The following is a 12,279-nucleotide window of genomic DNA, read 5'->3' on the forward strand; positions in this document are numbered from 1 at the left end:
TGATCACCGACGATACGCAGCAGGCTACTACATTTAATATATATATATATATATATATTATTTCCTACTCCTAGAGAGTAGTTACTCCCATGTGTATATCTTTGATTTAGGATGTATATGGTCTGACGAAGTATATGGAAGATGAAATATATCATCATACTAGACCATCTAGGATACTATGCATGACAAGTATATATGTATACTTAGAATATATGGTTATACTTATTTTATAGGTAACTGTCATAGTATTATATAATATATTAAAAGATATGTGCTCTTTTGATTTTTTTTTTCACATGGTAAAGATCTGGAGTATACGTCAATATACTCAAACTGATAAATGAGTATGTACATATACACAACGTGATTTATTAATTATGGGAGTAACTACTCCCGGGAGTATATAAAATGCACCCTCTCTCTCTCTCTATATATATATATATATAAGCAGGCTATATAAGGCAAACCTGTAAGGGTGTTACGTTCACTGCTGACACTATACCAGGCAATCACTGTGGTTGACGTTGGGAATGGATAGGATATATCGTTCTGGTATGATGCTTGGTAGAACGAGGATGCTCTGGCCGACAGGTTTCCAGCTTTATACAGTCACTGCACCAAGAAAACGATGTCTGTCGCGCAAACAATTGAGATGGGAGTTGGATTCCTCGACTTCTTGGTACCTTGCTTTCACCACAAGCAAGCAATGAACTGGTTCAGCTGCGAGAAATTACCAGCTTGGTCAGTTTCAGCGGCAAACAGAGACAGGCGCCGAGGCCCGTTCTGCATTGGTCAAGGGAAATTGGACTCAGGTGGCCTATATATATCGTCTGTTACAGTCCAGAACGGCGCCACCACATCCTGCTGCCAAGTTCATTTGGGACAGCCGCGCGCCGCCAAGAGTGCAGTTCTTCATGTGGTTGCTCATCCATGGAATGATGGAAGGATACAATGCCGTGTGAATCCCTTGTGTGGACAGCCCGATGTGTGAAGTCTGCAACCAAGCCGACGAAACGGGTGAGCACATTGTCTTCTCGACTGTCCGTTTGCCCAAGAGTTTTGGCACCAACTTGGCTTCAACACCAACCAGCCGAATTCAGTTGATCGTTTCATCGACGTCCAATACCCGCCGACCTTCCCAATCCCAAGGCAGCTGATCAGCACTTTCATGGCACTTTGCTACTGGCATCTCTGGAAACGGAGGAATGGTGTCGTGTTTAGAGAGCAGGCGGCCACAATCAGGCAAACTGTTCGGCTGATAGAAGCTGATGCCAAGTTATGGGAGAGGCGGCTGCCAAAGAAAGATAGAGCAGTAGCAAATGCTTGGTGCCAATACTTAGCTTCCATATGTAATTGAGCTAAATTCAGAAACCTTGATGTATTTTAAAACAAGATGGGCTACCTTCTGGGGCCTAGATCAATGAAATAAAACTCAGGTGGGGAGCCTTTCCCCCCGTTGACAGTCAAAAATATGAAGAGGCTAATTACGATTAGCATCAATGTGCTACGAATGAAGAGGCTAATTTGATTCGTCAAAAAAAAGAGGCTAGTTACGATTAGCATCAATGTGCTGGTAATTGACACATGAAATTGTTGTTGTCTATGTATAAATATAAAATAAAATAAAGAAAAACATATTACCAAGTCTAATGATAATGCCAATTTTCGGTGATTTCAGCAGCAACGGCTCCTTGGCTTAAAAAATCTAGCAGTCTACAATTGACCAAGTAGCCACCAAACAATGGATCAAAATTCTATGAATCAGTAGAGTTCTTTAGTGAGGTACTCCCTCCATTGCAAAATATGAAAATATATGGTGTATTAAGATTCAAAAAGTCAGAATTTATAAATTTTGATCGACGATTATTCTAACTATACATATGCTTAGAGCCTAGCATATAAAAGTCGTACCATTATATTCACATTCTAAATTAAATAACTTATAACGTGAGTTTATTCTGTAGCAATTAATGATATATTGCAGTAATTAATGGTCGAAGTATATACTTCTAAAGGATTTCTCAAATCCTAATGAGACCTATAGAAAGAACTGGAGGCAGTAGTTGGTATGTGTCTGTGGTTATAAAAAAAATTATGGACATTTTAAATATAACAAGTCGAAATAACATCCTTACAAGCATTTGGAGTGTGCAATCTTGCTCTTTGTATTTACTCAAGTTTATTGTCTTCAATTTTTCATTGCACAAGTTAATTGAATCTATGCTTAATGCATTTTTGTTGTCAACTCAGACTTAACCTTTGTAGTAGCATGTCCACAAAAATTGTGGCCACAAACATAACTGGAACTGAGAGAAGGACTATTGCTTGCAACTTTTACTGAACTCTGATTTTATACCTTACAATTTGAGGTCCTCTATGTACGCTCCTACAATGCATAGACTCAATATGCACAAGCTTCTCTTAAGTTCATTTTGTTCCCCATCTGTCTGAGACTAGTATTATATCTTCTGGTGTTTTTTTTTGGACTGAATAGGTAGTAGAACCATTTCCTTATAAAAAAGGCTTATTCTATGCACTCCACATTTTAATACAAGTTTTGTAATGTTTTGTTTTGTTTTGATTGATCTTCTGAATGTTTAAGCTCTTTTTTTCTTCTTTTTCCCCTTCAGATTACTTTATGTCTATGTACATGGTTCCTTCAATTTAAAACATGTGAAAGATTTCAACACTCTCGCTGTTTAATGCAACCAACTGAATTCTTTTGATATTTCCAAATTATGCTCACTATAAGTCAGTTTTCACCCATTTGCTGCTGCATAGGTTTATGATCCATTCAACTTCACTGAAGTTCGATTTGATGAATGGATAAAATGTCAGTGGACAAACTCTCCTTTGCATAGATTATTTTCTTTTATCAACAGAGATGAATAGTATGAAATGTGCTTCGGTATAAACAGTTGGGAAGAAAAGAATCAATGTCTGGTGATAATTTGCGTAATCTTTTATCAACGTCTGGTGATGGCAGCCATTTGCCCTCATGGTGCGCAATCCGGTACCGAGAAGCCTCTTCGTCAGTGCGCGCGCGCACGCTTGATGAATCTGTTCTGAGAGATTTTGTGTGCCAGATGTATACCTTGCATGAGTTGAATTTGTGATATGTTTGCATGATTACACAAATGTTAAGTTGAACTTCTGATGGTCAACAGTAGCTAGTGGCTACCCTGGTTTTTGAACCTTGTTTCGTTTTTTTTTGGCGAGTACTATTCTGTTTAGTTAGTTTGTTTCAGCACCTATGTACTAGTACAGTATTTAACTGATCGGCGGCCCTCCATTGGGCAATTGCAGTCTCAGTGACTCAGTCTAATATGCTTGCTAAGTGCTAACTGCAACGCTGATCCGAGCAATGTTCACGGATCTGCCTAAGTCCAGACGTCTTGTGGGGGCTGGTTGGGTGGACGTGGGGTTTTGGCTGGGACAAGGGCAAAACGATGGAGGGTTCTCCCTTTCAGTGAATAAAGGGCTCGTTTACAGGCTGGTGCTCGTTTACAGCAAACTCTTAGTTTTTTTGGACGAATCATCCACACTTGAAGAAAAAGGCCGATTTTCACACTTTTTTTTACATGGCAGCATGAAGCAAGAGAGAACTTCACATGACGACGCTTAGCAGAAATGATAAGAAATATGCACTCTAGATTATCACAAACATCTGAATTTCTGCAGGATAGTGTTGCTATCTTCAGTTCTCCACATGACTATGTTCAGAGAAATAATTCTTCACATCTTGCAAAATGAATTACCAAAGAACATTGTTTGAACCAAGTTATCCAATAATGTACCACACAAGAAGTGGCAACGAAAACATAAACAAATACAAGAAACAGAAAATATTGAACAAGAATAATATATATGGAAGCATATCTTTTTCTTCCCAGCCTAATGTTGGGTCATGTAACTCACGCTGCGGGTAGTTAGACGCTGATAAGTACCACAAACACTCTATATAATGCAAATCATTCATGCTTAGCTGTGCAAGAATTCCTGTAGGGAAAAAGGTTTCAGAACTTCATCGCTTCTGAAATCATAACCAAAGCCTCATCAATCTATCCCATGCCATAGGCCTCAAAATTCTTCCAATAATACTGAACTTCTTCATTACTTCTGATCACATGATTTCTGTCTAGTGAATCGAAGACAAGCAGCTCATCATTCAGTTCAGTAAATGACGGTGTATCAATTTCTGGGTATTAAGGTAGGGAACGATAAAAGAAACAAAGAAATAGTGTTGCTCCCCCACATCATTCACCACGCGCCTAAACGTCGTGAAGTACAGATTCTGGTCTCTAAACAGAAAATCAACTTGTACATCTTCAGGCCCCCAGTCATTTGATATCCTGACTATATGGTGGCTGTCCCCTGTTTCAGGATTGGGTGTGAGCGGTGTGATGGGTATACCTTGGTAGTTCCCTGGAGCAACCTGTGGCAACCTTTCCTCCCTTGCTAACATCATAGCATTGAATCCATGGGCTCCGCTCTACAACATGTAATGTATGATGGGTATGGTCTGCATTGCGCAAGTAAACAACAGCCATTATACATCCACAATCAATGACAATATACATCAATACTTAAAACAAAATACCGAAGCACAATAGTTTGTAGCAAAAAAATGAGTTTTTATTTAGAAACCAGTGATCAAAAAGTAATCAAAGAGTTTTTATTTAGAAACCAGGGATAAACAGGGGGAGCAGGGTCCATATGACGGGATGGTCTGCATCACGCAAGTAAGCAACAGCCATTACACATCCACAGTCAATGACAATACATATCCACACTTAAACTAAAATGGTGAAGCACAGTAGTTTGTGTTAGGTTGATCTCCTATCGGCTCGGTCCAATGACCGAGTAGGGGCCTTGATCCGCGCCTTGATCGGAGACGCCCAACCGTTCCATGGTTGGTGGGCCCCGTCATGCAGCGCAATATAAAGGAGGTGGGAGGCTAGGGCTCGTGTCACGAGGTTCACCTGAGCCGCTTTTCTCCCACCTACAGTCCTAACTCTAATCCGATCTAAGAGGGAGGCGTTGAAGCGACGGGAAGCTCTACTGACGTCTTCACCGCCGCCTTTGCGCCACCACTACACTGCGAATGACCTCAACGCCGTGACCGCGACTCCGCCGACTGTCGATGTTTTACCACCGATAGCCTGCCACGGGGGTACCCGAGGCAGTATGTTCGGGCTTCAGCGTATGCAGAACTCGATGGTGAACGCAAGAGACAAACGACTTATCCTGGTTCGGACCCTCGATCGTTGATCGAGTAACAGCCCTACGTCCAGCCGGCGTTAGCCTCTACGTTGGATTGATTATGAAGTGTCGTACAATTATTGTTCTGTTGTCTTTTTCCCCAGGAGCCCTGCCCTCCTTTATATAGTCAGGAGGCCAGAGTCCTAGTCGGTTTACAATGAGAGTTCCTAGTAGGATTACTGAATAGTACTACTACTAAGATTATATGGGAAGAATCCTAGTTAGACTAGATCTTCTCTCTCCCTTGCGGGGTATCCTGTGGGTCCCGCATCGACAAGCCCCCGAGCACTTCATGGTTGAGCTCTGAAAGTCTCGTTTTGCTCCTTCAGGTCTTGTTGAGTAGGAACAAACGTCATCCGAGTGCTTTCTGGAGTGAAACCTTGTAGCGCTTCTTGGGATCTTCGAGTGGTGAGTGCTTTTTTGAAGAAAAAGTACATCCATCTGGTTGTAGCCCCCGAGCCTCTTGCTATTTGGAACAAGGAGCTGGAGGATCTTGTCTTGAAGTTGCTCTGATTGTTCGTTGAAGTTTTATAAAAAAGAACTCGAATATGGCTCGTTCCGGGTTCTTTTTGTCGTAAGGTCTTGAAGTGGTCTGCGTTGAGGAAGTCTTTTGGTGACGCGCGCTTTTTCGAAGAAAAAGTGCACTCACTTAGTGTAGCCCCCGAGCCTCTTGCTATTTGGAACAAAAAGTTGGAGGGTCTTGAATCTTTATGTTGTTTGAAAATTTGTGTTCTGAAGTAGTCCCCGAGACTTGGATTATGTCATCATCCGAGTAGTTTTGCGGCATCTTTCCGAAGCAAGCCCTTTAGTCTTGGATTAAACCATCATCCTTGTAGTTTCGCGGCATCCAGCCTCCGAGCTTATGTCCGGGTTCTTTTATTCGGAAAGAACTCGGTTACATGGCCTTGGCATACTCTCCGCTAGTCTTCTGTTGTCGGATGTAGTTGTGTGGAGTTGGTTGGGTGTAAATGCTGTTTGTTGACGGGTTGTACCATGGTGGTATATCCTTCCGAATATGCTTGTCCTTGGTCACTGTTCCTTCACGCCTGAAGTCCTTTTTCATTGAGTTCTATCTTTTCACTGTTTCCTTTGTCAGGTCTTTACCTTCGGTGCTCCCGGTTCATGTGCACCGCTCTTTTGGTCTATAAATACCCTCCTGTGGTGCTTGTTTTTGAATCATTGAGCATTCTGTTGTGTGGCCTGAAGTCTTTGTAGTCATGTATATGGTAGTTTGTGAAGTTGAATAGCCCCCGGGTGTATCTTGTAGTTGTTGTGTATCTCGTCGTAGCTGGAGGAAGTCTTGTGATAGGGGTTAGAGGTAGACTAATCCCGCAGTGGCGTTGCATCATGGAAGTTGGTGGCGGTAGTTGGAGGAAGTCTTGTGATGTGGGCTTCGTCCCTTCATCCGGCAGTTCTTGGCTGGCGCTCTTTGTCTGCCCTGCGACTGTCCGGTGCAGATCAACACCTGATCCTGCATCACGTCGGGCTTGGGTAGACAGATGCCTGCCAGCCTCCTTTGGTCCATGCTTTCCTGCTGTGCTGCTGATTTCCGTCTTGGATGCACTGTGTTCGTCCTTTGAAGAAAACAGTGTAGCCGAGGGCGGTTTGTTCTACCTAGCAGCAAATTGGAACACGTAGTCGTTCCAGAGCCTAGCTGTGTCCGGGTTCCTCTTTGCTACCTTGCTTGTTGTAGTACCGAGTTCGTCGGGTCTTGTAAGATGTGTAATCTTGTACTTCTTGATTTCATTTGTAATAAAAAAGATTCTTGCCTTCTTAGTTGTCATGCTTTCTCCTGCTGTATTGCTTATGGAATTTCCTAGTTCTTTTTATCAAGAACCGGGTTCTTTTGTTCCTTCAGAAGTTACCCTCCCTTTCTTCTTTGAGGATGGGTTGTTCTTGCAGTTATCTGATGGCTCCACAGTAGTGCTAGATGGATAAGTCTGAAATCTGCCCGTTGGATTGTACCGTTGTGTGGATTTGTGCCCTTCGTCGTTTTAGCTGCGTCGGTAAATGGACCGTTGCGTTCTCACACGGTGTTTTAACGGGCCTGGTGGGCCGTTTCTAACACTGTAAAATTTATTTATAGACCCTTTGTCCTCTTTTTCTTTACTGCCTTTCTTTTGCCTTCAAACCCTAGCTCTTAATCATCCGTCGTCGCCATTGCCGCCGCCGTCCTTAGCACCGCCATCTAGGTTTTCTTTTTCCTCTGATTTCTTTTTGCCTTCGTTAGTACATGGGCAAGAAGAAAACCGCCAGTAAGTCCCAGTCTTCTTTCGTGGACGAGGAGTCTTCACTCTCCTTGATCGAGAATCAGGAGTTTGTTGCCATGAGGGCCGCCCAGAAGTTTTGGCCGGCTCCGACAACCACCGAAGCGTAGCTTCGCTGAGCTTGTCAGCGATGGCTTGATCCAGGGCCAGGCTTTTGCTGAATGGAGAGTTCCAGGCGAGCATCGAGTTCCTGTTCTAGTTCCTGGTGAGATCGTTCTTTTTGTCTCATTCATTCACGCTGGACTTTGTCTTCCCGCCTCCGCTTTTCTTCACCAATTTCTTGATTATTTTGGGATTTGCCTAAACCACCTTGCTCCTAATGCAGTTCTTCACCTTTCTGTCTTTGTTCATCTTTGCGAAGCTTTCCTTGGAATTCCCCCTTCTCTTTCTCTGTTTCGTTACTTCTTTCGCCTGAAACCCCAACCCCGCCGCGAAGGAAACCAGCGTTCTTGGCGGTTGCGGGATTCAGTTTCGTCAGGGTCTTAAGAGCAAGTTCTTTGACTATGACCTGGTTGATTCTGTAAAAGATTGGCGTGCCGACTGGTTTTATGCTGCCAATTTGATCCCTTCCCTTGTCGTCCACTCTGGATCTGGTCCTATGGTGAATGACCGATGGGATAAGAAACTTGAGTCACCTGCTGAGATTCAAGTGATCCAGTCATTCCTTGATAGGATTAGCATGCTGAAACAGCAGGGTTTAACCGGTTTCGGTATTGTTTCGAGTTTTCTTCGTCGCCGAGTTCAGCCTTTGAAAGAGCGGGAGCACCTTGGCTTCGAGTATTCTGGGGCCGAGGATCCTTCACGCATGGTCCCAGCTCTTGAGCTGACTGATGAGGAGGTACTCGAGCGTCTCTAGAAGATGCTGAAAGGAGTGAGCGTTGTTCCTCCTGCTGTCTCCGAGTTCTCTGCCAACAACCCGCCCCCAGCTGTGAGTTGTTTATCTCTTTGTTTGGGTACTTTATGTACTCTTGCTGCATCCATTTTTGCTTAGCTTTTCCTTGTCTTGCTATTTTATCCTTTTTCGTAGGAGCTTGGGCGGAACTTTGTTGACCTGATCCCTCTTGATGTTCTCCCTGCCATGGCGGAAGACTGGGGATAAACTTGCTGGAACTTCCGTAACTAGTAAGTTCCCAACCTCCACAGCGCTTCCTGGAGTTTCTTCTAGATTTGTTGATGTATATGAAGAATATGTTCCTCGTCTAGTCCCTCGCGGTCCTCGTAGTGTCCCGAAGAGGGGGCGAACGGATGGGTCTTCATCTGGCCTGCCTGTCTCCAAGAAGTCTCGCAAACCAAGTAGTCTCTCAGGTACTCCAGTTGTTGCTAGCATGCTCTTAGGTGAGCATATTTAATACTCTTTGTTCCTTTGTTTTCCTGTTTTTCTCTTGAACCGAGTACTTTTTATTCTTTTTTCAGCAGGTGCTCTGGTTTCCTTGGTTGAGGGAGAGGAGGATGACGAAGTACCCCTCATCATGCAGCGGTGAGTTGTTTTCATATTCCTGTTGCATTGAATTTCTCTTCTTTGTCTTGACTTTTAGTCTTGAACTTTTTGAAGTAACCTGGACGTCGGGTACGAGTTCTTCTGAGGCTCCCGCGCCGACTTCTTCTGAAGCTCCAGGTGTCGAGTTCTTTGGTAGCCTCGGTACCGAGCTCTACCGCTCCTCCAGTGCAGAGTTCTTCCATGGCTCCAGCCCCGGCTTCTTCCGTGGCTCCGGTATCTGCTATCCCGCTCCTGTCGTCGGGTGGCGGGGACGTTTTCGCCGTCGTGGTCCCCCCTGCGAGGCCTTCTTTTGGCTTCGCAAAGAAGAAAGTGGCTGGGTGAGTAGATTCTGGCTTCATCCTTTTGCTTCTGTCTTCCTTCTTCTGGTTCTCATCGGTGATTTCTTTTATCAATTTTCAGTCTTTCGTCTTCTCTCGTTTCTTCAGTCGACTTCTTCTCAGCCTTCCGTCGTGCCAATTGAGTTCCGAGCCTCAGGACTCGCAACATACTGTTGGTGAAGTTGCTGCGGGGGCTTCGAAGCTACCTGGCGAAGTTGCGGACTTGGCTGCCCCGGAGGTGACTGTGGCCGTCGCAGTCGGGTCCTTCTGAGGGATTGGCTTCGGCTTCCCGGGAGGTTGCTTTGGTCGTTCCTTCTTTGCCCCAGCCGGCCTCTCCTTCCCCTTCTCTTGCTTCCGGCGGTCCCTCTTTTACCGATGATGTGGTGCAATAGTTCGATGCCACCCATCGGCTATCGGAGCTGACCGCAGCCTGGGGGAGCTTGGCGTCCTCTACGACTTCTTTCGGGGAGAAGCTTCACAGTAAGTTTTTCTGAGATTCTTTCTTAGGCCATTTGTTTTGCCTTCGTCCTTACGCCTTATTTTTCTCTATCTTTAATTGTTTAGACTTTCTCTCGTGACCATACCGGCTTCTTCTTTTCAGTCTGAAACCGAGAAGAAGTTGTCCTCCGAGGTAAGTTCTCTGAAGACTGACCTTGACCTCCTCCGGGCCGAGTTGGAGACTGAGCGTAAGTCGCATCAAAAAGAGGAAAAGGCTCTCCGTGCCCGGGTGGTAGAGGTAGAGAAACAGAGAGACACTGTTGCCCAGGAGTTGGAGAAACAGAAAGATGCTGCTATCCGGGAGGCTTCAAAGAACTCGGAGGCCATGAAGAGCTTGGAAGCCGTGAAGAAAGAATGTAAAGGTATTCCGGGTTCTCTTTGTTTCTTTCAGTATTCAAACCTTTCCCTCCTGCTGACTTGTTGTTTGGTGTCTTGTCCAGCTCTCCGAGTTGAAGGAAAAAAGCTCTCGGAGGGCATTGATGAAATGAAGACTCTTGTTCGTACAAGTCATAACAAGGCTGAGGAGGTAATTACTCATGCTGAAGAAGAACTTGCACTTGCTAAGTTGATCAGGCGTGGAGCTGATAAAGATCTTGTGCAGGCCCAAAAAACTATTGAAGACTTGTCTGGGAAGCTGGCGACGGCTACTGAAAATTGGAACGTTTTGTGGAAATCCTTTCGTTCAGTAGCTGATGTTCTTCGGACTCCAGCGGATGACGGGCAATCTTGGGCTCAGTTCATTCCTCGGATTCCGACTCGTTTCCAAGAGTTCGCGAAGAAGTGCGCTCAAGTATGTACCAAGAATGTGCTGGCCCAGGTCCGGGTCCTTGCTCTAGAGGCGCCTCTGTCCAAGATAGCAGAGGAAGCTGATAGCCAAGAATACCTTGATGCCGTTGAGAGGATGGAGCCTGAGGTCGAAGGTTTAGCCAGTAGGGTTGTAGACAGTCTTAATATTGATATTTCCCTTCCTGATGACAATGCCTGATCCAATTGACCAGCCTCTTGTAATATTACACTCCTCTTCAAATGAAGATTCTTTATTTTCGTTGATGTATTCTTTGCCCGGGTGTGGTCGGAGTTACTTGACTTGCTGAGTACTTTGTCCCGTTTTCGTCTCTGCCCTAGTAAACAACTCTGTGCGTTATCCTGACGAAATCCCTCGATTTGTCGAGTACTTTTCTTTTCTTCCTCTTTTGTGATCCGTCGAGTGCTTTGTCCGCGCTATGACTTGTTAGATGTAGATCTTTGTGTTGACAACCTTTCGTCTGCGCTATGTAAAACGACTCGGCATAGAATGTTGCCTTGACAAACTTAGCATCCGAGTGCTTTCTTGAGTGGCGCTTGTGCTTTTCTGAGGAAAAAGTATTCCTATCTAGATGTAGCCCCCGAGCCTCTTGCTTTTCGGAACGAAGAGCTGGAGGGTCTTTTTAAGCTTAATTTTCGGTCGACTAGTTTTAGGTGTTAGCTTTTAGCTACCCTCATCGGTGGGCTCAAGCGTCTTTTCAGCTATTTTGCTCTCGGCCGGGATGCTCAGGCATGTTTTCAGCCATTTTGCTTTTTGTTTCGGGTGTTAGCTTTTAGCTACCCTCATCGGCGGGCTCAAGCGTCTTTTCAGCTATTTTGCTCTCGGCCGGGATGCTCAGGCATGTTTTCAGCCATTTTGCTTTTTGTTTCGGGTGTTAGCTTTTAGCTACCCTCATCGGCGGGCTCAAGCGTCTTTTCAGCTATTTTGCTCTCGGCCGGGATGCTCAGGCATGTTTTCAGCCATTTTGCTTTTTGTTTCGGGTGTTAGCTTTTAGCTACCCTCATCGGCGGGCTCAAGCGTCTTTTCAGCTATTTTGCTCTCGGCCGGGATGCTCAGGCATGTTTTCAGCCATTTTGCTTTTTGTTTCGTGAAAACAACTCGTTGAAAGTCATGACAAGACATGCTGTGGATGAATATCATCTTTATTGATCATGAATATAAACTAATACATATGTTGTCGAGGAATATTGTCCTTTGTCGATTGTGAACGTTGGTCCCTTGTGGCTTGCATATCTGTTTTTTCTTGAGTTGTTTTTACGCGTAGAATCTTCTTAGCTGGCTGATGTGCCATGTATTGTTGACTTCTCTTCCATCTTCGGTTATTAACTTGTATGTGCCTGGTCCGGTGACTTTTGTGACAATGAACGGACCTTCCCATGGACTGAGTAGCTTATGTCGTCCGTCAGTTTTTTGTATCCTTCTTAGCACTAAGTCTCCGACTTGTAATGATCGAGGATGGGTACTCTTGTTGTAGTGTCGTCTTAAACCTTGTAGGTATCTGGCTGATTGGAGGGTAGCAGTTTACTCTGACTTCTTCTGAGCTGTCGAGTTCTAATCTTCTTGTGTGTTCTGCTTCTCCTTCATCGTATTGTTCTATCTTTGGTGATGTCCAGATCAAATCGGCAGGTAGTA

At 44.6% G+C, this 12,279-nt stretch overlaps 1 protein-coding gene across 1 annotated transcript; it reads left to right on the top strand.

Annotated features, from left to right (window-relative positions):
• Positions 1-9,991: 9,991 nt before the first annotated feature.
• On the top strand, positions 9,992-10,925 carry LOC136502771 (uncharacterized). Its single transcript, XM_066498023.1, has 2 exons — positions 9,992-10,204; positions 10,283-10,925. The coding sequence occupies exons 1-2, from the start codon at positions 10,168-10,170 to the stop codon at positions 10,825-10,827; spliced, it is 582 nt and encodes a 193-aa protein (XP_066354120.1). The 5' UTR covers positions 9,992-10,167; the 3' UTR covers positions 10,828-10,925.
• Positions 10,926-12,279: the final 1,354 nt, after the last annotated feature.

The sequence above is a fragment of the Miscanthus floridulus genome, chromosome 14, assembly GCF_019320115.1.
Source record: "Miscanthus floridulus cultivar M001 chromosome 14, ASM1932011v1, whole genome shotgun sequence".
Taxonomy (NCBI): Eukaryota; Viridiplantae; Streptophyta; class Magnoliopsida; order Poales; family Poaceae; genus Miscanthus; species Miscanthus floridulus.